Source organism: Pituophis catenifer, unplaced genomic scaffold (genome assembly GCF_029215685.1).
Source record: "Pituophis catenifer annectens isolate HBS135680 unplaced genomic scaffold, rPitCat1.0.hap2 SCAF_2, whole genome shotgun sequence".
Taxonomy (NCBI): domain Eukaryota; kingdom Metazoa; phylum Chordata; class Lepidosauria; order Squamata; family Colubridae; genus Pituophis; species Pituophis catenifer.
In genome coordinates this window covers 210,291,283-210,316,850 of record NW_027256882.1, presented here as the reverse complement: position 1 = coordinate 210,316,850, position 25,568 = coordinate 210,291,283, and the positions used below count along the sequence as shown (strand labels likewise).

Sequence of the window (25,568 nt, the reverse complement as noted above, 5' to 3'; positions counted from 1 at the left end):
TCGAGTGCCAGCTGCCAGCTGCCAGAATATTCTGCCATCACAGAAACATCTCACTATCATTTTCAAAACGTTTTACAGCCCCAATTTTAGACTTGAAATGTAATCACAATCTCCTTTGTTTATAAAACTGCTCAACATTCTAGAGCAGCCTAGGTAAGTTTAAGACATTCCCCAATGTTGACTGAGGAATTCTGAGAGCTGTAGTCCCAACACCTCTTAAACTCGCTAAGGTTGGAAAATGTTACTCTAGAGCAGCTTTTTGTGTCTCTGACGCTTCAGTATTTTCTCATTCTAACTTCAGATTCTGCTTTCTGTTCTTTTCCAGTCTGCAGGCATGAACGAACCTCAGTGCTACTACAATGAAACCATTGCCTTCTTTTATAACCAAAGTGGGAAAACTCTAGCAACTGAATGGAACACTGTGAGCAAGCTTGTAATGGGACTTGGGATTACAGTCTGTGTTTTTATCATGCTAGCCAACCTTTTGGTAATGGTGGCCATTTATGTCAACCGGCGTTTTCATTTTCCTATTTATTACCTAATGGCTAACTTAGCGGCTGCTGACTTCTTTGCAGGGCTGGCATATTTTTACCTGATGTTTAACACAGGACCCAACACGAGAAGATTGACTGTCAGCACGTGGCTCCTTCGTCAGGGACTCATTGACACCAGCCTGACTGCTTCAGTTGCCAATTTATTGGCCATTGCCATTGAGAGGCACATCACCGTGTTCCGTATGCAGCTCCATACGCGGATGAGTAATCGGCGAGTGGTGGTGGTAATTGTGGTCATCTGGACTGTGGCCATTGTCATGGGCGCGATACCAAGCGTTGGTTGGAATTGTATCTGTGATCTTGCTCACTGTTCTAACATGGCACCACTCTATAGCGACTCTTACTTGGTCTTCTGGGCTGTTTTCAATTTGGTCACCTTTGTAGTCATGGTGGTCTTGTATGCTCATATCTTTGGATACGTGCGCCAGAGGACTATGAGAATGTCAAGACATAGTTCAGGGCCTCGCAGGAACCGGGATACCATGATGAGTCTCCTAAAGACTGTCGTCATTGTGCTTGGTAAGTATCTTCAGACGTGATTTTCCCCACCCCTCAAAATAGACAGCCTGTATTTCATGGAAATGCTATGTGTTGCTTCTATTGTTCATTTTATACTGTCAGGATACAGATCAGTAAAAAGCATCATCCGCACTATACAGCCTGTTTTCATGATGCGTAAAAATGTTTAGACTCTGTACCAGTAAAATAAAGTGGCTTTGGGTCCGATAGCTCTCCAGTTCCACAAAATATTCCATCTTTGATTCTGAAGGTGATCATGTTTCCTTGTGTGCGGCTGATTTCTATTCTGGGAGTCCTGTAAGACATAATGCCCCAGTGGGAAGTTGTGGAAGTTGAAAATAGTTCTGCTTGTGGTTACGAAGGGCTTTGCACAAATTGACCAATTGCAACCTTTCCTGAACAGAAGATTTTGCTCAGTGTTACTGATGACCTCCATTGTGGATTATTACACTGTGTTCCCCATGGGATTGCTCTTGAAGACTACCTGGAAACTTGGGCCTGCTGTCAAAGCAGTGACACAAGCAATTGTAGGTGTTAATCAACCTACCCATGTCTCACCTCTGCTCTGCAACCTATACTGATTGCCAGTTTGTTTCTGGGTGCAACTCAAGGTGCCCATTGTCACTTTGAAAGTCCTTTATGGTTCGGGACCTTTATGGTTTAGGACCTTTGTAGGTCCACTTTCTCCTTGTTGTGTCTACCTGTCTTTAAGAATTGGAAGAGAAAGCTTCCGTGGTGGTGCAGTGGTTAGAATGCAGTACTGTAGGCTACTTCTGCTGATCACCGGCTGCCAGCAGTTTGGCAGTTCAATTCTCACCGGCTCAAGGTTGACTCAGCCTTCAATCCTTCCGAGGTCGGGTAAAATGAGGACCCAGATTGTTGGGGGCAATATGCTGACTTTGTAAACTGCTTAGAGAGGGCTGTAAAAGCACTTGAAGCGGTATATACTGTAAGTCTAAGTGCCATTGCTATTGCTATTGCTTGCTCTGGCTCCCAACTCTTAGGAAATGAAATTTGTAGGTCTCCATGAGTTGTTCTTTTTAGTTGCTGTTTTCCTTCTTTGAAACAACATTCCCGTGTTAGGCTTGCTTCTCAATCCTTGGGATGTTATTTATTACACTGTTATTGTCACTCCCTCTACATAGACCAGACCAGAAAAAAATCTCCACAAGAAGGCTAAACTGCTTTTATACAGATTGGCTATAATAACAGAATCTCGCCAGTCTGATTGTGCTGTTCCTCCCCCTCCATATACTTCAGTGAATCAGGGAGGCATATGTCTGAGCTGAAGGTTATTTGGTTATTCTGGACCTAAAAATGTTTCAGCCCCTTTTTACCTTGCAATGGAGCCTGCATATCTCTGCCAAGATCATCCTCCTTACTCACTACAGTTGTATTGTTTAGTAATGTTTAGATTTTTAATCTTAACTACTGTTCTAGCATCTGTAAGCCATGCGGAGTCAGGCAGATTTATTTATTGCATAAGAACATAGGTCTTGTAAAAAAAACAGTAAATAATTTAATTCAAATTTCTAACACTACTAGGATAGCATGGAAAGGTGATTTCCTGCAGTGGCAGCCAATGACATCACTCCTGTATGTTGTTTAGTATTAGTCATACCTAACATCTCTGTTAGCTTCCCTAACCTTGCTACTGCCTGCCTCCTAGGGTTGAGGGAGAATTAATGCCGGTAGAGGAAAATATTTGTGGCTTAGGGTTGAAATGAGGGTCCTTGGTGCTCTCTGAGCTTGGTTGTTTTCTTGCAGATGTTTCACTTAGCACTGATGATGTTACCTAGTTGGGTAATAAAACATCTGCAGCTAAGCTCAGAGAGCACCAAGGACCCCTCGGAGAGTGAATGGCTTAAGGTCACCCAGCTGGCATTTTGTCCAAAGCAGAAGTAGAATTGAATTTCTTGGTTTTTAGCTTGGTACCTTTAACCGCTGTATGAAACTAGATCTTGAGTCTATCATTACACTGATAATAGCCATTAGCCTTGAATTCAACTTGTGATGTTTCTTTTCAAATATATAAACACATACCTAGCTCTGAGGTATCATCTTCATTTATACAGTCTGTTTTTATGATGTGTAAAAAGTATATATACATTAAGTTATGTTCCCTTTCGATAAATTAAAGGTTCCCTTCTTATATAACATTATGAGTTTTTTTACAAATAAGAATCCATTGGAGTTGGGCTGTTAATACATTTGAATAAATGAAGGAAGGAAGGAATTTATCTTGTAGTATTGTGGTATTACCATGCAAGAGATTAAGGTGTAATATTTACATAAATAATTGAATATGAGCTGAAATGTATTATTCACAATATAGTAGATCACGGTACAGGTAGTCCTCAACTTACAGCTGCAACTGAGCCCAAAATTTATGTTGCTAAGTGAGACATTTGTTAAGTGAATTTTGCCCTATTTTATGACCTTTCTTGCCACAGGCATTAAGTGAATCATTACAGTCAATAAGTTAGTAACAAGGTTGTTAAGTGAATCTGGCTTGCCCATTGATTTTGCTTGTCAAAAGGTTGCAAAAGGGGATCACATGACCTTGGGACATAGTAACGGTCATAAATATGAACCAGTTGCCAAGCAACCAAATGTTGATCACGTGATCTACACGTGGCTGCTACAAAAGTTGTAAATGTGAAAAATTGTCATAAGTTACTTTTTTCAGTGCCATTGAGTGGTCACTAAATGAACTGTTGTAAAGCAAGGACTACCTGCAGTATGAGATACCTCTGCAGCTGATGAGCCTCCCCATTTAGTGGACCCTCATTTCCTAAACCTTTTCTAATTACAAACCATAGCAATGCACAATTTAATATTGTACTAACTTTCCCAGATTACAAGATGCCTGAGAAGAACTTCCATTGGTATCAGTAGACATTTACACAAAGTAACACTATGACATAGTGGCAGGACGTTTGTGCTGGAAAAGGCAAAAATCAATCATTTTAAACCTTTCCCATCTTTCAATGTGAAAGTATCGCCCACTGTTTCCTATAAGCCCAATTAATTTAAAGTCTAATTAAAATATCTATCTATACATAAAAAGAGAAAGGAATGTACATAACTAAGTAGAATGTGTTTATACATGATTGAATGGATTTTATGTAGAAAAAATTGTTGGAAAATATATGCCTTGCGTGTTGTGTCCCTGCCCACTGCTGTAATGGAGACGTCTGACAAGCTTACTTAGAGTGAATTTGGTTTGCCAAAAATAAGTTCAGCAGCCACAACATACAGGAAGTAAATCTGCCCTATCATTTCTGCAGAGAAACATACAATATAATGCCTTTGAAATCACTGCAGCACAATATATATTCTGTCACTTGGTGACAAAATGGCTTTTATACAATGTTCTGCCTTAAGAATTTTACAAAGGAACACAGTGAAACAATTGAATTGCCTTGTTTATTGATTTATCTTTAGATAATTTTCTTATATGCGTATTTTATTTAATATGTATCCCACCTTTATTACTTTTACAAATAACTCAAGGCGGCGAACATATCCAACACACCTTCTTCCTCCTCCTTTCGTCACAATAACAATTCTGTGAGGTGGATTGGGCTGAGAAAGAGTGACTGGCCCCAAATTGAAACAGTCTTTGTACCACCACCTGAATCCAACAAGTGTTTTTATCATTCATTCAGGAATAAAATAATTTGGTGGTAGACAGAAAAAAGTATGAAATCAACAGTTTTCTTCTGTCTAAATAATAGCCACAGCAAGTAGCACTTAGACATATATACCACTTCTCAGTGCTTTACAGCCCTCTCTAAACTGTTTTCAGAGTCAGCATATTGCCCCCAACAATCTGGGTCCTCATTTTACTGACCTCGGAAGGAGAGAAGGCTGAGTCAATCTTGAGCCTGGTGAGAATTGAACTGCTGGCAGTTGGCAGAGTTAGCCTGCAATAATGCATTCTAACCACTGTGCCACCACCACTCTAAATAAGTAAATATGTACATTCTACATTCAGACAATAATGTTTCCAATAATGTTGGAAACTACTCTGGGATAAGAAAAAGTCCAGAATAGAAAAAAGAACCATCAAAAATGAAATTTACTATTCATCTATCATTCTTTATTACTTAATTATCCCTGACTGTTCAAATAGACTTTTGTGCTATGAATAATGTCTTTGTAAATTGTATTTATTATTAAAGCTAATCTTTTAACCTATCCCAAAGTCCATAGCCTGATCCCTTCCAGATATATTATACTAATTCTGGCACTAGTCAAGGTTGATGAGAATTGAAATCTAACACACACTTATACACAGGAATAGAATCAGTGGTGGGATTCAATTTTTTTTAACAACAGGTTCTGTGGGCGTGGCTTAGTTGGGGGTGTGGCTTGGCAATCATGTGACTGGGTGGGTGTGGCTAGCTGGTCATGTGACTGTGTAGGCATGGCTAGCTGGTCATGTGACTGTAGGCGTGGCTAGCTGGTCATGTGACTGGGTGGGTGTGGCTATGTGCATAGAGACTACTCAGAGGGCTGAAAAAAAGTCATTTCTGACTGGGCCTCCCACTTTTGACCGGTCCTCACACTTATGACCATCCTGACATTTATGCCCGTGCAGCTTTCTTAACAACCATGTCACTCATTTCACAACTGCTTCTCTTCACCATGGTGACAAGATAGGGCAAAAACGTAAAATGTGAGGACAGTCGTAAATTCGAGGACTGGTCAAAAGTGCGAGGACCAGTCAAAAATAACTTTTTCAGCCCTCTGAGTAGTCCATATGCATAAAAGGATACAGCAATAGAGAGGGATGAAGGAAGGGAAGGGAAATTAGAGTAGGAGGGAGGGTAAGAGAGGGAGGAAGAGAGGAGAAGGAGAAAGGAAGAGGAAGTAGGGAGGAGAAGAAGAGGGGGAGGAAGAGAAAGTAAGAAGGAAAGAAAAGAAAAGATTGCTGTACAATAAAAAAGATGAAAGGGAAGAAAGCCAACCCCAAACAAATATAAAGATATTAAGATAAAAGAATGAATTGTTAAACTTTAAAGAATAAAAGAGAACAAATATGAATAAATAACAATAATTAGAAACACACATACAAACAATGTATTTTCTTTGAACAGAGTATGTGGCCGGTTCACAAATTTAAACAGTGTTTAGTCATTTCAATTAAATTTACAATTTCTATATTTCCTTTTTGCCATATTTATTCCTCATCTATTTTTGTAAAAAACCAATATTACCCTTCATCCTCATCTCCAATCTTAATCAAATTCAATTTTTCCCTTCTATTCTATATTATACCCCTTCCCATTGTCATTATTTTTATATCCATCCTCACATTGGTTAATTATGTAATATTACAGTTGTTTAATATAAATTCAACATTTTAATATAAATCAATTAGTTATATAACTACCTTTTTTGTATATTAATCAATATGAACATGAATATTCCAATTATTTCCATGCAATCCAATTTCTTACAAATCAATTAATTATATTTACCAATAATAATAAACCAAATAATTTCCCCCATATATTCCTCCAAACCACAACTTAACCATTTCTGCTTTCAGAAATATACAATTAATAGTATCTCAATTATTACAATTCCCTAGTTAAATAGAGCTTTTTTTCTTTTGTGTTTTAAAATCTTGAACTCTCCTCTTTTTCCCTAAATTTCCCATTGTTTGCACCTACCTTTTTTGGTGAGGAAAAAGAAAAGAAATCTGCCTGCCTAATTATCCAACCTTGCAGCAACAGCAAAGCAGTTTCAGTTTTGTTTTTCAGGATAGCTAGGGGAAAAAAAAATTGCTCCAGCAAGCAGCAGAGCCCTGAGCAAAACAGCTGAGACAAATCAGCTGAGACTCGGGAGCCGATCTAAGCAAGGGCTAATTAGCCTATGCTGAAGTTCCGCGGGCCAATAAAATTACAAAAAAACACCGAACCATTTGTTAAATTGCTGGCTCGCCTGCCCCTCGCCCACCACTATTTATTGGCAATAAATAGTGGTGCAGAGGGGCGGGGCAAGCCAGCAATTTAACAAACGGTTCGGCTCCTAGAACCGGCAGAATCCCACCACTAGCTATAGGGCGGCCCTTTGAAGCCCCGCGGCAAGAATTTGAACAGGTTTTTTACCTCTAGCCATCAGCTGGTACTCCGGAGGCAGCAATAGATTGGGAGTGGGCGGGGTAAGCGAATGGCCGGCAATCCAACAGAGCAGAGAGTGAGGGTGAGTGAAGGCGTGGAAGCTGCTTTCTCCATCCTGCTCTCTTGCGTCCGGAGCCGGTGGGGAACCACGTGGCAGCCCACGTGGATCCCAGGCAGCAGAACTCAGGCTAGGGAAGGGGTGGGCAATTGTGGCTCTTTTACAACCTGTGGCCTTCAACTCCCAGAATTCCTGAGACAGCCAAGCTGTCTCAGGAATTCTGGAAGTTGAAGTCCACAGGTTGTAAAAGAGCCACAATTGCCCACCCCTTGCTACGGTAGGCTGGCACCGCGTGGGTGGGAGGCGGCAAGGGGCGGGCGAGCCAGCAATTTAACAAACGGTTCGGTGTGCTGCGGGGCCAATAAATTACAAAAAAACAGCGAACCATTTGTTAAATTGCTGGCTCGCTCGCCCCATTTATTGGCAATAAATAGTAGTGCGGAGGGGCGGGACAAGGGGCGGGGCGAGCCAGCAATTTAACAAAGGGTTCGGCCGAACCCCCTAGAATCGGCAGAATCCCACCACTGAATAGAATAGAATTCTTTATTGGCCACGTGTGATTGGACACACAAGGAATTTGTCTTTGGTGCATATGCTCTCAGTGTACATAAAAAGACAAGATACGTTCGTCAAGAATCATAAGGTACAACACCTAATGATAATCATAGGGTACGAATAAGCAATCAGGAAACAATCAATAGCCATATAAATTGTAAGGATACAAGCAACAAAGTTACAGTCATGATACTATTAGGAAGGCAAAGATTACAATCCTGCAAACTTGGGGAATCATTCTTTATTTTATAATGTTATAATATGGAAAATGAGACAAGCTTTTCAGGATTTGGGATGAGAAGTTTAAAAATAGGACTGTATAAAATTATTTGGAACTTTCGAAACAGATCATTGCTTGCAAGGGTTTGGAGCAACTGCCTCCTGATTGTCTCTGCAAGCATGTGGATGCACAATTGTTTTGCCTCATGGAGGAAAAAGTGAATCAACTGTATATCCAGAAGCAGCCACTGAACTTGAAAATCCCAGCTTCTTCAATAATACCAAAAGAGATGCTTCATATATCTGCCTTTGCTTTGAAGCACCTCTTTGCATAGTCCTAATGAATGTTAATAACTAAGAGGACAGACGGTGCTTACGAAGGGAGAAAATACTGAATACATTTATTAGAATATAAGCACCTTCAGCCAGCTAAGTAAATCTACTTAATGTATTGTACAACAAAGCAGGGAATGTTCAAACAAACTCTATTCTGCTGAGTTGTTTTTAGAGGTCTCCATTACTTAGTTACAAATAACTGGAGTTGATTAGAATCAGGTTAGCATATAATATAATCATAGTTATGCTACCATAATGAACCCAAAATTTGTAGTTTTTGTTTCTTGCCATGTTAGCTTATTTGAATCGTGCTACCTATGCATATTTTGCTTCAGTTGTTTCAAAGCGTTGTTGCTGTTTAGTGCTGAAAGCTTTATTTTTGGAATTAATTACCAAGTCCACTATTTTAAAAGTCTGGGACTACAGTACTTTTATTTAGACTTTTCCAATTTAGTTCAGATAAAAGTTGGAGTGAGGGTTCTCCTAAAGTAAAGTATTTTATATGTTTTAAACAAATAGAAGTTTAACCTGCTGATTACCCTTCACATTTAGGAACCGCTATCATTAAAAGATCAGATAAACGGAAAATTCATTGCTCTACATCAGGATTTTTTGTTCTTCTAAGCAGTATGAATGGCAATGATAGCAACCTATTTCAGCCGACTTGGATGTATTTCCACAACTTTGGGGGGAGGGAATCTTCCTATGCCATGAAATGTATGTGTGGAAAATACTACTAAAAGTTTATTTCATGGATTTTTCCAAAGAACATCTGGTTTACGCATCAGGAAGCCTTGTATACAATACAGTTTTGAGAAATTATACACAGGCTTTTATAGTTGTTGCACCAGTATTTGTACTAATTGTTGCACCAGTATTTTAGACAAAATATATGGAGGGAAGGAAAGAAGGAAGGAGGGAGGGAGGGAAGGAAGGAAGGAAGGAAATGAAACAATTGTATTTTTTGAAAGAGGAAAATCTTTGGCAAATGGATCAGGTTTAATGGGAATTAGATAACAATGACACAACTAAGGGCTAGATAAAACTGAAGATATGTACAGTATATAAAAAACTTCTTTCCCTGATTGATTGTCTAATGCCGAAAAATTTCTAATGACAGCTACCCACCTGCCTATACTTGCAGAATGCAAACTGCTTCTAATAGTAACACACGTAGAGCTCTTCAAAAATAATTTAAGCACATATAGAAATAAGCCCTATTTCAGTCTTTGTACCAGATTGTAAAATCAGAGATTTATTATAGCGCCTTTTAATTTAACTTCCTCCCAAGCAATTCAAGCAACTCCCTCCCTCCTTCTCTCTTTGAAGTCAATCCCTTATGAAGGGAGGGGGGGAGAGGAATAATTCTTTCCAAAGAACAGAAAAGTATTTTTCATACACCCTTCTGCACATGTACAAAGGCCAAACAAGAGAATCTTGTATATCCATCTCAGAAAATGCCTGACATTGTGTCTGCCATTTCCTTCTAGCCAATGCAAGAGGATAGCTCCCCTTTCTCCTAAAAGGGGGAAAAATCTCTTGATGGTATGAGTGATGTGGAGTCCAGTCGAGTTTCACAAGAGGATTCATTGTTTTTCCTTATGACTGAGATGACTTGAACCTCTGGCTGGAGCATTCAGGAGCTGGCAAATGGCATCATCCCACAGAATTGCTGAAATGTTGAATCTTGGGGCAGAGTCAAAACAGAAGAGATTTCCCCGTCCTCTTTATGCTCTTTTCTTCCCTCTGAGTAAAATATTTCAAACAGAAGGAAATGATTTCATAGTTTGATCACTTTTCTCATTTTAACAAGGCTGCTTTTGAAATATCCAAAGCAATAGAGAATATAAAAATTCTTTTTCCACAACATGTCTCTTTCCTCTGGGGATTACATAGGAGTGATTTATATAGCTTACATAGGCAAGAAAATGGACCTTGGGCAGGCAGAGATTCAAATTATAAAAGGAAAGTTTTATATTTGAAAACAAACCATGCAGAACTATAGACTGGTACAATTTCCAACAGACTGCAATCTTAATCATACTTTACTGAAGTCAAATTCCTTAGAAATCGCACTGAGCAAATTTGAACTGAGACACTAAAGCAAAAATTTGTCAGTTTATTGTGTGAAATTTCTTAATTTACAATTCAAATGTCATTTGTCCAGCTGCGCAGCTCAAGATATTTACACTTAATTTTGTCCCATGGTATAAATAGTGTGAGAAATAGCCTTGACCCCACAATTGGAACTATCAAGAATACGAAGCCAAGGGTACAGGGATTAATCGTGTACTATCACCTTCATCCTGAAGGTCAAGAGCTTCAGTCCACTTGTATTTCCTACAACAAATGTTATTACTATATTCAACAATCATATTATTCCTAAAATGAGATATGAGAAACATTAATGATAGACATGCTGTTTATTTTTACAAGACAGTAAACGTTCTGTGTTAATTAATATTCCACTAATCATACTTCCCTAATTTGTCAGATCCGGGATACTGGATCATAACTTCAGTATAAACCAGAATATAAGCAAAAGTCTTAGAGTTGACTTTATATCCTGTTCTGGCTTGCCTAAAATCTTTCACCTTTGTAGACTGGTGGGATGAAACTAGAAATTATAGTTAACTGAAGAGATGCTGGTTTGTTCATTGTTACAGTAAAGAGAGAAACGAAGGGATTGAGTGCACATCTACATGATTCATTCATTAAACTGAGATTATCATTTGAACCTGTCTAATGCTCCATTATGTAAAGGGAAAATTATAACAACAACACACATTACTTGGGGACATAAATGCATACTGATTGACTTGAAAACCACAAAGAACCCATGTGGTTAAACCTAATTAGTAATACACATTTAATACAACCTGTATTGCTGCATTAATTTTTAATAAGGCATTCTTTCTCTTGAATTCAGCCCTTGAGGGTGCTCTGGCACATCAAAGGCAGTGAATTGAGAGATTTTGGAAGATAAGTGTTTAAAAATGCAACAGAGTTAGAACATTGTTTGCACAGCTGCAGCAAAAGATGCTTCTTAGTATATAGCCAAGGATTTTCTAGTAGGTGTGAGTTTAAGAGTGGTGATGGGAATAGCTCTACATGGCACAATGGCTTTATTTTATCAAAACGATGACCTTGGCTTCCTTTCACATTTTATATTTTATTGTTTGTTTTTCGATCACTGTTACTAGCAATTCACCTTGATGTGGTGTAAGGGTTTATATTCCTGATAAGTGTGTGCAACAAGCATACAGTATAAAACAGGAATGTAGAAGCTTGTGGTATACATAAGGTCATACGAAGCAACACAATTTATGCTTCTACACTGATACTCAAACTAATGCTTAATATGTACTTCTCTCTGGACAAATATGCATAAATTATAAAAACCTGAACATGAAAATTAATGTATTAGAGAAAATTAATATACATTAATGTATATGAGAAGGCATATATTAAAAGTACCCGCTTCCAAAACCTGATCAGAGAAATTGTATACAAAAATGTATATAGTTTGAAAGCGTAAGAATTTTCATGTGGACCTTAAAGGAGCATTTTGAAAACAAAATGGGGAAAATGCAGAATGAAACAGTGCTTGTAGAAACGCAAACACCATTGAAGAAAGAACTGTTTTGTTCATACTTAGGGCAGTTAGGAGATGTTCTCATCTGCTAAATGAATCACTCTAACAAGGCAATTAAGCCATATTTCAATAGAGAAGTGCTTATCTGGAGATCCTGCTGAATTTGAGCCCACCAATCTCAATGGTTTCTGAGGCTATTCATCTCTCTCTGCAGACTGATTCAGAAATAAATTACAGATTTTGCATACTCTGTAGAACTTGGGGGAGGAAAGTAAGTTTACATTTTCATAACTTCATTGCTATTGGTAGCACAAGAGGAAGAGAACAATTGAGGAGTCCTTGATACTCTCTAAGCTTGGTGGTTTTCTTGCCAATTTCATTACCCAAACTAAGTAACAGCATCAGTGTTCAGAGAACAATTGCTATTTAAAATGTTCAAACAAGAAAATTGGTATCTGAAATCATGTAAGCATATATCAGCAAATGATTCTGAGAATTCAAGGAAATCAGTGCTGAGAAATACTCCCACAACTTTTCAGTTTGGAAGACAGCCTCAATTTTGCCAAACCAAACTAACCTCTAACTTCAATTCGATGGGAGGGGAGGGAAATAAAGCAGTAAACTCAAGAACTGAGTTCTCTTCTGAAATAAAAGCAGAAAATCATTGCTGTAGTTTTGCTTTTTATATAAATAAGTATATTGTTAAATTGAATGGATCATAAATTTATCTGATATACAAGTAAAGGATGGTTCTTGCCCCTGGTCTTGTCATCTTTAGTCAGCATTAATGGGAAATAACTGAAAATGATTCAGGAGGACATCAGAGAGTGCCAATTGGGAAACGCTAATGTTTTCCACTTAAGACAGTGAAAATGGAATCTGCCAGTAATTATTGTTGTTGTGAGCTGCCCAAAGGTGCTTAAGATGGGCAGCCATATAAATCTTTTAAATACATCAGAATGCAAAATAAATCCTTAAAAATGGATTGAGTTGAAATAACAAATGTTCGTGAAAATGAAATGGAATGCTTTGGAACAAACTTAATGTTTTTGCCAGCTGTGATTTAAAGAAAATTTGTAGTCCTTATGGATAGTAAATGCAAAAATAAGAAACATTGGAAGTATTAGGGAGCTTTGAATTAATTATTGCACACCTAAAAGTCGTTTTTATCCTTAAGCACATTCTCAAGTATAACAAGACTATAGACTTCACATTGCCAATATTTATAAAATAATATGGAAGACAGTATTGAGATATCCTGATAAATATAAAAGAGCCTTGTCTCTGCTGGATTTTTAATGCCATTATTAACAAGATGTAGAGAATATTTGTGGTATAATATGAAAAATGTATAATTTAAAATTTATTGCAATCCAGGCTGTGTTCATGTGGAAAGGCTGTATAATTTTCTGAATGTTCATATTGAAAATATATTTATATATGTACAAAAATACCTCTATTTATCCCTGTGTTGAACGTGCCAGAATCACAAACCCCCTTGTTTATTGTCAGCGATTTAATTTTAAAAAAGGAAGTGACAATTTATCAAAATGTTTTGCAGAATTTTTATTAATCCAAGATAATTCAAATGTCTTGTTGGTTAATTTTATTTATTTATTTATTTATTTATTTATTTATTTATTTATTTATTTATTTATTTATTTCTCATATTTAAATGACCACACATCTGACAAAAACAATTCTGTGTGGCATACAAAAATCAATTAAAAAAACAGATATATAATATATATTTAAAAACAATCATTATAAAAATAGAACAAACATTAAAAATGAATGTATACCACTATACATAGCTATAATATATGAACCACAGAGAGAGAGTAAAAAAGATCAGCTACAGTGGAGTCATCTAAATATCTCCAGTTCTCTGTGGGCCCCAGACCTGGTGACATAACCGGGTCCTGAGGGACTTCCGGAATGAAAACATGGATGGAGATAACCTGACTTCAAGATGGAGAAAATGGGGTGGGCACTACAGCAAAGAAGGGCTGCCTCCTGCAACCCATCAAATGTAGGTCCATAGATGGTGGTATCCACAACATGCCTTTTCTTCAAGCAAATCTTATTTAGTGCTAGATTGGACTAGAAGCAGGGGTGAAATGCTCCTGATCTGGTAGCAATGGTGGCGGGTGGTTCAGAGAACCGGTAGCAAAAATCCCTGCACCCCCACCCCCACCATGCCCAGCTGAGCCGCACGATCATCAGAGGCTTTTTTTTTTTTTACTTTTAAAAGCATTTTTTCTACAACTTCTTCCGCCAAAAAAAAAATGCTTCTAAAAGTAAAAAAAAAGCCTCTGATGATCGCGCGGCTCAGATGGGATCGTCAAAGGCTTTTCAGAGCATTTTTTTCTGCAACCTCTTCCGGGGAAGAGGTGGTTAAAAAAATGCTTTGAAAAGCCTCTGCCTATCAGGCAACGCAGCTGGGATCGTCAGAGCCTTTTCAAAGCATTTTTTTAACCACCTCTTCCGCTGAAGAGGTTGCAGAAAAAAATGCTTTAAAAGTCTCTCTGACGATCCCAGCTGAGTTGCCTGATCGTCAGATAGGCTTTTTAAAAATTATCTGACGATCAGACAACTCAGCTGGGATCGTCAGAGAGGCTTTTTAAAAAAGGTCCCAGTTTTGTTGCCTGATCGGCAAAGGCTTTTCAAAGCATCTTTTTGCATTTGCAGAAAAAATGCTTTGAAATTTTTTTTAAAAAAAGTTGGCCACACCCACCCAGTCACATTACCCCCTCCCACCAAGCCACACCCACAGAACCGGTAGTAACAAATTTTACATTTCACCCCTGACTAGAAGGGATACTAAAACACAGAAAACAGGCTGCTTTCAGGATGATTTCTGAAAGTGGAAGAAGAATTGTTTTCAATTAAATATCCATTAAAACATCTTGTGAATTAATAGAGGTACTGCTAATAGACTTTGTTACAGTCACTGACAGAATCCTGACATCAATTGGGAGACAAACTCTGTGGGAGATCGAATAGGTTCTTAATAACTTACTTAGCTTACAACTTTATCTGGAGGGAACTAATGGGACAGCTATACTGGACCTAATTCTTACTAACAGAAGAAATGATAGGGTTGAAGTTGCAAGAACTATGTCATATTGGAATTCAATATAATGCAGGCAGAAGTACTAGAATATAATCAAACCAGTGTCTTAGAGCTGATTTTAATAAACTTAGAGCTTGTGAAGGATTCCATGGATGAAAATCTTAAAAGGTGAAAACAACTAACAAAGCTTGGGAAACTCTGAAAAATATGATTATAAAAGCCCAGTCCAACTCAATACCACTGAAAAAGAAAAAACAAGAAATCCATGAAGAAACAAGCATGGTTGCACAAAGAACTCTTTGATAAACTGAGAGGAAAAAAAGGATAAGTACAAAAAATGGAAAGAGGGACACATAACTAAGGTAGAATACCAGCAAATAGCCCAAAACTGCAAAGATAAACTCAAGAAACCCGAGGCACAGAATGAAGAAAGACTTGCCAACAAATGTCAAAATTCTGCAATTTCACAAAATAATGAAATCATTTCTATCTCAAATAATTACATAGATTATGTTTGTGTTGTATTGCCTAGTAATATTAATTTAGTGATATTCCAAAATCAGTTTATATTTGCAAGCTGAAAGAAATTCCAGATGTTTGTGTTTTTCAATCAGTTTCCATCATTTAGTGCTCATTCCATCATGCTCTTCGTCCAGTTAAATTAAAACTAAATCGAAATTAGTATTATACCCATATACTCCTCACTAAGAAGTATGCTTTACTACCCAAGGCTCTCAGTTTCCTCTATTTCTTTCCTGAAGAAGACTCATCCATTAAAATGTATTAATTGGGTCCAAGATCTGGGATTTCCTTTAAAGAAACTCATCATTTATTAAGGCAGGCAAAAAGAAGAATGGATAGGGAATTGCTGAGGATTTTTTCTCATCTTTCATTGAGCAGCAAGTTCCCAAACTATTGATTTTTTAAAAGAATATTCACACATATGGGGCATATTCCAGACAGATTGTTAAGTGACAGGAGTTATGAAATAAGCATCTGTGTTATCTGGCAGCATGAGGTTGCTTGGTCAGCTTTAAAAACAGTGATAATACCAAGGGCTAATCTCAGCACAGAAAGGAAATTGTCCCACCGTGGAGGTGAACGGACTATGTGTAGTCAATCTGTCTGTCTCTCACTCTCTCTAAATATGCTATACACAGACAAGCTCTAACATAGAGGTCTTCAAACTTGGCAGCTTTAAGACTTGTGGACTTCAATTGTGGAGTTGAAGTCCACAAGTCTTAAAGCTGCCAAATAACCCAGTTTTCATTAGATGTATACACCAGCTCGTTTTCACATGAACAGTCTTTGAAAATGGTACAAGGAGCAGAAAGCTGTTCCTGAGGAACATTCCTGTTTTATTTCAAATCCTTTGCTAACTAAATGTGTCACATTCCATTGTTTTTTTGGCTACCATGCTTCTCCTCCTTGTCCTCAATGATAAGACTCTTTGTTTTTACACTTCCCATTTTTGAACTCGCTGAGTGCATTTTTTTTAAAAAAAGTCACAGATTGTTTTTATTTCTTGTATCAGTATATTTTCCATAAACTGTGGCATCCCTTGTACAAACTTTATGTTCTTTCCTGAAAGTGTTAAACTCAGAAACTCGTTGGCACATCTGTTTAAAGGAGCTGTGATGTTGAGACGTGTTAGGAAAATTAAACATTTCATTAGGGAAAATTAGTCCCAGAAATCGAAGCCCATCTAAAAATGCCAATGAGTGCTAAAGGAGTAGCTGGGAATCGGTGGAATTCAATTTTTTTTACTACCGGCTCTGTGGGCGTGGCTTGATGTGCTTGATGGGCGTGGCTTGGTGGGCGTGGCAGGGGAAGGATACTGCAAAATCCCCATTCCCACCTCACTCCAGGGGAAGGATACTGCAAAATCCCCATTCCCACTCCACTCTGGGGTCAGCCAGAGGTGGTATTTGCTGGTTCTCCAGACTACTCAAAATTTCCGTTACTGGTTCTCCAGAACCTGTCAGAACCTGCTGAATTTCTCCCCTGCTGGGAATCCTGGGAGACCAACACACCTGGAACATAACAATTAGGGAAGACTATTTAATGAAATGCAAAGAGCGGTATGGTGACCTAGAAGTGAAGACGCTCACCACCTCCCACTCGGAAGGTTGAGAGTTCAACAGATGTTTCTCTATCAGGGTGCAAAGAGAAAATTATCTGTGAACTCCGTGTAGGTATCAGGAAGGGCATCCGGCCAGTAAATGCTGAGCTCCATTCAGTTGCCCTGAGTCCACCCTGATAAAAAGGGATTTCATGGTTGTAAAAAGAAAAAAAAATTGAAATTTAATTGAATATAATAAAATGAATGAAACCCTGTCTTTTCTGACCACTATGCTCTTAATATATTCATCTATGTTGATCAAGTCTTCATTTCAAAGCATGTTACATAATCAGGCCTATAAGTTGTAAATTTGAAGAAAACAACCAATAGCAGATATTCCAGTTAGGTTATTGTCTGTGAAATGTTGCACATAATGTAATAGTTTCTTGTTCTTAGTATAGTGAGGGATACGTGAAATTGGGTTACATGTCTTCTCTCTTTTTGATCAATGGAATATCTAAGCTAGGTGTGAAATACAGTGTTAAAATAGGAAGAATTCAAAGTATGTCTGAAATCATTGGGGTCTGATGAAATAAGTTTGGTGCTGGTTGGTGCTTAGATGCTCAGCTGAAATTTGATGTAAGAGACCAGTCAGTGACTGAGCACATGTTTTGCATGGAAAAGTTCTCGGTTCAATTCCTGACATCATTAGTTAAAACATAATGATGATGTGAAGACTTACTGCTATAAATACTTTTAATATGCTGGAGAGTCTCTAGCACAGGGGTTGGCAACTTAAACAGTCAAAGAGCCACAAAGGTCCTAACCTTTGTGGCTCTCATTCTGGAGCCGACCGGAAGTCCGGTTCCCCCACCATAGAGTCTTCTCCTAGTGTGGCATCCTTTTTTCTCTGCTGACCAGAAGTCCAGTTCCCCCACCATAGAGTATCCTCCTAGTGCAGTGTCCTTTTTCCTCTACCTGTCCTAACCGAAAGACTTATCAATTGTGGAGCTGGCCGGCGACAGGGAGCTGCAGCAGAGGGATGAAAGAGCCACGTGTGGCTCCAGAGCCACAGGTTGCTGATCCCTGCTCTAGCAGCTAGGACAAATTCTACTCTATGTAAAGAAATAGGTTGCTCTGACATGAAATGCTTCTTGTATTTCCCATGTGTATTTTCTACTTCTAAATTGGGCAGCACTGAACTATTGTCATGTGGTCAAAGCTTGTCTTCAGTCTTCTGGTCTAATGAGATAGTTGCTAGAAAACTGAAAAGCAAAGGAGGTGATTAAAGAATCAAACATTCCCAAAATAGCAATTGATGTAAGAATAGGTAATTATATCGTGTTAATATGCCTACAGTAGTAGTTGTAGTAGTGGTAATATTTATCTTCAGTAAAGCAGGGCAGCAAAAATTCATTATATTCTGCTGGACTTGAAGATGATAGCCAGTGGTTTGCTTAAATCCTCAGTGAATTTAAAGCATAGAGGTGGCTTCATTAGGATTTCAATAAAGATCCCTTTTAGGCTGTAAAGCTATAGAATATGCAGCTCAAAACACAGTAGAATTTACTTCCAGGTAAGAATGCGTAAAATTGTGTCTGTTGTTGTTGACTGCCACCCTGTTTAAGTGTTGTTCAAATATGAAAGCTGGGTAATAACTAGAATAAATGGAAACATCAGGCCAGAGGTGGGCTTCCCATAATTTAACAACCGGTTCACCCAAAATCGAAAATGTGAACACGCATTCACGTGTGCATGCCTTGCACACATGCATGCTGAGTCAAAAACATGGTGATTGTATAGGACAGGATAGCTTTGCTCACGTGTGTGCCTTACGCACATGCACGCTGCATCAAAAACACAGCGATTGTATAGGATGGGGTAGCTTTGCTTGCGCACTTGCGCACTTGTGCGCTGTGTCAAAACCAGCGATTGTATAGGATGGAATAGCTTCACGCATGCGTGCACCTTGCACATATGCGCACCGCATCAAAAACACGGTGATTGTATAAGACGGGATACCGCCAGGGCAGGTGGGCGGGCCCAGCCACTGGCCAAACTACCGGTTCACCCAAACCGGTCCGAACCAGCTGAATCCCATCCCTACATCAGGCCCATCAGCCCAGAAAAAATGGAGGAGCAGAAGAAGGAAGATCTCCCACATTTTGTATATTTTATGAATTGTAGAAAGTCTCTTCTGGGAGACTTATGCATGTTCTCAAAACCCTAAATATGCTCATCAGCACAAAATAGAATTGGGCCCTCTTATATGCTGGTATTTGACAATGAAGGTGTGGTCTTATTATGTTTAAAGCTTTGTCCTTCCTATCATAGTTAACTAGGAAAAGTATACCAGAGCTGTTGCCAGCTTTTGCAGATGCATACCCATTGTCCACTTTATGCTTCTTGTGACCTCTTGTGGTGAGCCAAAGAGGGTGCAGTAACAGAGTTGCTTTGAAACTTCATGGTTTGCAGGAAACGGACGGAGGCTTTATTGCCAAAGGAATGTTTTAGAATGTGGCCTGGTTTCATAAGATCTCAAGTCACCCTTAGTGACGCTTAGCGATCATTTTCCTCTGAAGCAATTTTGGCAAATGTTTCGGGTCTGGATATATTCGAAAGATGTCTAAACAGTTCAGCCTCATATTTCATAATCTTATCTGGGGAAATGTTTACAAAGAATTGTCATTTAGTATTTTCATAATGTGATGTGGGAAAACTCCAGCTCTTTCCATGAGTCAAGGAGCAGCTGTGAATTTTGAAGGTTTTAGATGTTCTTCTGCACAATCTTGGTGCTTCCCAGAACAATGCGCATAATATGGGAACAATAAAAAATGCATCTGGTTAGTTAATGACCCTAATTTAATATGAATGGTTTGAACCAGAAGGAAGGAATGCTGTCTAAATTATTTCTTCTGCCATTTGCATTGCTTTAATATGAATCTTTTAATTGTCCTGTCTGATACATTAGTTTGATGTAGGGCTTAAGGCGTTGTGATTGGTCTGGAGAGATGCAGAATCCAATTTGCATTCTGGGTGACCTCTGGACAATTATAATTGCTTAGCCAAACCTAGTTGCAACCTAGTGCTGGAAGAAAATGAAGCCTGCATATACATAACCTTCATTTACTATGAAGCAAATAGTATGTTGCTAGCTCTCAAAAGTGATGTTAATATCTGCTTAATTTTGTTTTTCATGTAGGCTAACATTTCAGAAAGACAGATTATTAAATGAAAACTGGCATGCAAGCAAGATCATACAGTAGAACCTCCTGTTTATCCAGAATGTGACATGAAATTCATGCTGTGTGCGTGTGTCTGTCTGTCTTTAAATCAGTGTTGACTCTGGTGATCTGCACTTTTCCTGGCAAGATTTTTAGAAGTTGTTTGTCACTGCCATCTTCTTTCCAGGGCTGAGAGTGACAGGCCCAAAGATGACTTCAGTGCCTAAAGAAAGACTAGAACTCATGGTCTAGTTCCGTGATGGCGAACCTATGGCACGAGTGCCACAGGTAGCACACAGCGCCCTCTGTGGGCACACAAGTCATCGCCCCAGTTCAGCTCCACCATGCATGTGCGCATGCCTCCAGCATGCTGGTTGTCGGGTCTCTGCCACGCATGTGCGGGGGGGCGTGGCGCATGCAGGGGGCCCACATACAAATTACATTTTGGGGGTTTGGGCGCTTTGCGCACTCAGTCCGGAAAAGGTTAGCCATTACTGATCTACTTCTTCTAGCTAAGTGCTTTTAACTACCACACCAAACTGGGTCTCCCTCACCTCCCTAGTTGAATATTAATAAATAATTACCTGAATGAAATCTAACATTTAGAATAACCCTAGGAATGGATTCTGCCATTATCTCCCAGTTTTGGGGTAGCTTCTGCTGTCCACTATTTTCTAATTGTATTAGAACTGAATTCCCATAATTTCCTAGCCATTCTGGCTTTGGAACAATGATTTAAGTCTAACAAATGAAGGTTATCAAATTTGGGAAATTTCATTTAAGTAATGTAGACACAACCCTGACACGAGAGAAACAATAATCCATTACTCATCCCTCAAAAAAAAAAGGATTAAAGCTCATAGTTTTAATGTAAAGTTTGTTTTAACCATAGGGCACCTGGTTCTTTTCAGTTCTAGTCTTTTCAGCCAAATGTTTCCTGCCACATCTCTTTTTACGAACTGTATGTTTCCTAGCACAGAGCTATTGGGTCATTGATAAAAGAAGAGAAAAATACAAACACTTCCTGTTTATTTTTGGCCTTCAGCAATGATAAGATCCATAGGGGCAGCTTTGTGTGTTTCACAACAATAAATATTTCAAATTGTTTTGACAACCAGCTGGGATTCATCCATTCCACTAACTTCACATATCTTTCTGTCTGTAACTATCTCTGAAAGGCCTTCCCATCCTCTTTTAAAACTTCTGGTCAGCTTGAAAGTTCTGTGCATAAGCAACTCTTGTTTGTTAACTAAAAAATGTAATTTAAGTCATGTAAAATATTCCAGGCACTAAATGTGAGGTGAATAAAATTTTATATTAGCTAAAATTGAAACAAAAATTGTTAATCTGGATCAGAGCCTTTAACTGTGTCATGTTTTTCTTTTCTTTTCTTTTCTTTTGTATTACACTAACATTGCTTCATCCACCCACCAGATAGATTGATCCTGTTTGATAGATAAGAATTTCGCAAAGAACCTGTTACTTACCATGGGCCTGGTGTGGGAAGCCCCCTCCCTCCTAAAGAATGAAATATTTTGGGGAAAGAGGCAGAATATTATATTTCCCCAAAGGAGATGTGGAGAAACATACTCTTAAAGCCAAAAAGCATCCCCAGTCTTCCTGCTATAGGAAACAGCCTCCAGCAGATGCCTAAAGTCTTTAAAGATAGATATTTTGTGCCCATTAAGAAATCCAGGCCAGACTCTTCATAAACAAAATGCCTTCAGGCCAGGTCCTCCAGAAGGGATTAAAAGTAGAAAACTCCTAATATCTACATTCCCCACCCAGCTGCAGGGCAGGAAGTGACCTTTTAGACATAATATGATTTGCCCACCGCCATTAAAATAGCAAGATTCAATGCCTTAACCTTAGATGTTCATGGATGGGAGATACAATAACATCCCTTATGAACAATAGTTCTGCATCTGTTCTTCTCCACAATCAAATCAGTACGGTAGGTCATATTTTATTTCATTGCCCTCTCTATTGCTATTGGCACACCCAACTCAGAATCTCACTTTTTACTCATGGTATGAATTGCTCTGAAACGAGAGTTGCTTTTTTTTCCTTGATGTCTTTTCTACAATGAAATTTCCATAAATGTGACAAAGTTTTATTCAGCTGCAAATGGAATTAGAAAATTATTTCATTCTTATGCTGGCCAAAAGCAGTGAACTGTCAGATAGATGGATAGATGTTGGTATATAACAGCAATATATTCTTTTTTAATATAGATCTGTAAGCAAATTAAGAATGTGCAGTCAACAAAATAAGAATTAGGGACAATGTGATATTTTAAATGTAATAAAAAAAACAAAAGAAAACTAGTGGATTTATCTCATGAGAATATGCAATGTAAAAATTAATATTTATACATCTTAGGCTGTTCTCTGAATTACTTTAAACAGCTATCCAGCAAGAAGGAGCAAAATCACTATGAAATTGTTCAAATAGAGTTTGTTTAGTTGTAGTTTAAGCCCTTAGCTCTAAATTCATATAACTAAAGTGGACTTTATATTAGCTCTGACTATGGGCATCCATAAGAGATATCTTATGGGAGGGCAAATGATGAAAACTACATTATGACATGACATGTGAACTTGACTCCTTTTGTATGTGCATTATGATTTGCCAGAAAAGAAGCAATGGAGCCTGTGCTTCAGTGTCACAATGCAAAATTTTGATACTTTTATACTTGTATTTTAACATTGCATTAACATATGTAAAGGATGGTGATTGCATTATGATGTTAAGATTCATATTTTGGCTAGCTGAAGGCATCTCTAGCCAGGATGTATGCTTTTAGTTTTATACACAGTGGAATATTCATTTACTTTAAAAATAGCTGACCAATAACATTATTATTATTACCAGTTATTTAAATATAAATTACACTTACAGTTATAAAACATTCTCCAATTTATTAAGATTACTATTAAAATAATGCATACTTGTAGAAAGGAAGATGAACTGAATGGAAGATAAAGATGGGTAAAAGATTAATCTAGTATTGAAAAGGAGGGGAAGAGAAATAAGAAAGCAAAACTCTGGGGGAATTGGGTGTGTAGCAGAGCTAGTACAACACTTGTGCTGATTTGTTGTTGTGGAGTTCGATTTTTTTTTTTTAACCTCAGCTGCAGATTACGTGTGTGTTCTTGTTTGTATACTGTTAGTCACTCAGAGTCATGAATTTGGTTTGGGCAGTCATATAAATTGATATAATAAACAAACAAACTAGTGGTGAGGGTTAGGGTTAGGGTTACAAAAAGGATAAAATACACCAGGCAAACAAACCTCTTCCACAAACTAAAGTTATTCTCCAAAGGCATCTATGGTTTTCAAGAGTCAACAGTGAACAGGATTTGAAGGAGAAAAGGTGATTTGAAATATGTCTGGGTGCAAACATCACAGCTGTTGGTAATTCCTCAAATGAACTGGAGCTATTCAAGGGAAGTTATATTAGATTTAAGAAGCTGACAACAGGATCATTTGTGCTTCTCAGCAGATGTACAAGTGGCCAATCTCTGCCCTCAATGTACAGATTATTAGTTACAGACAATCTTGGTGTTTCTGTTTGGGAGGTATGATACAATTGAAGTATGTAGTTAGCAGGAACAAGGTACAGTATAGAAACTTTATAATAATAATGCTCAGTTACAGAATCAATTGCTTCAAAACATATATCCAATCTACTCATTGTATTAGTTACTTTTAAAAACTTTGGAAGGTGATCAGTTAATCTGCTAAAATTAATCCAAATTCAGATTCACAAATAAGTATGTGATTGTATGTCTTATTCTTTGAAAATAAGGATCATTGGCTGAATATATATTTAGAAAGCAAACCAAAACATTGAAATATATATATACTATATAATATATAGAGGAATAAATCTAGATTCATCCCCTGGCTTCATACTGAACATCAATCTCAGACTTCATGTGCCAGCAAATTCTTTCTGACACTTCTAGCAACCTCATAAATTAAACTAATCAAGCCTAGTCCAGTTCACAGAGGCTTTCAATGGATAAATGAGAATAAAATTTGAACATGCCACGAAGCTCCTTCAAAAAAGTATATGATAGAATATATAATATCTAGGCAATATTATATAGCATCTTGAACCATGGTGGTGTAATTGTTAGAATGCACTATTTGAATATTTATGGTTCCCTTTTCTATTCTGGACTTTTTCTTATCCCAGAGTAGTTTCCAACAAGTCTACTGTCTGAATGTAGAATGTACATGTTTAGTTTTTTAGAGCTATGGTGGCGCAGTGGTTAGAATGAAGTATTGCAGGCTGACTCTGCTGACTGTCAGCAATTCGATCTTGACTGGCTGAAGGCTTGACTCAGCCTTCCATCTTTCCAAGGTCAGTAAAATGAGGAGCCAGATTGTTGGGGGCAATAAACTGACACTAAACTGCTTAGAGAGGCTGTAAAGCACCATGAAGTAGTATATAAGTCTAAGTGCTATTGTTATTGGCTATCTTACATTGTTATTATTATTATTAACTAATTATATAAAATTTAACTATTACTATATAACAGTTATATAATATAATAATTATATAATATCTAGAAGACCAAATGTATTTTTATTTGTCTTTTCCAGGTGCTTTTATAATCTGCTGGACTCCAGGATTAGTTCTGCTTCTTCTTGATGTTTGCTGCCCACAGTGCGATGTTCTAGCCTATGAAAAGTTCTTCTTGCTGCTCGCGGAATTCAACTCTGCCATGAACCCCATCATCTACTCTTACCGAGACAAAGAAATGAGTGCCACCTTCAAGCAGATTCTTTGCTGTCAGCGCACTGAGAGTGCCAATGGACCTACTGAAGGCTCTGATCGCTCGGCCTCCTCACTGAATCACACCATTTTGGCTGGTGTACACAGCAGTGATCACTCAGTGGTCTGAACAAAATCCCACTAAGATAAATTTAGTGCTAGGTGAATGCCTAGTTGTGAAGCTATTGACAACATTGTTGACAGTCTTTGAAGCAAAGAAAATAAGTTTTACAAGTTCTTCATGTTCACTAATGGGTTATAGTGCTTATTCACCAGTGCCCAGCCCACAAAAATTCCCTAGGCTAGCATTTTTTTCCCTTTTTTAAAAAAGTATAAGCAGCTCACATTGGGAGTTGAAAAAAATATTTGGACAAGTCATTTAGGTCACTCAATTAGCCATTCATCAGCTGATGCTTTTATGACACTCCTAACACAAATCATTTCCACTTC

At 38.0% G+C, this 25,568-nt stretch overlaps 1 protein-coding gene across 1 annotated transcript; it reads left to right on the top strand.

The window, feature by feature from the left end:
* The first annotated feature begins 313 nt into the window (after nt 1-313).
* Nucleotides 314-25,268, top strand: LPAR1 (lysophosphatidic acid receptor 1). Its single transcript, XM_070935503.1, has 2 exons — nt 314-1,073; nt 24,947-25,268. The coding sequence occupies exons 1-2, from the start codon at nt 335-337 to the stop codon at nt 25,246-25,248; spliced, it is 1,041 nt and encodes a 346-aa protein (XP_070791604.1). The 5' UTR covers nt 314-334; the 3' UTR covers nt 25,249-25,268.
* The last annotated feature ends 300 nt before the right edge of the window (nt 25,269-25,568 follow it).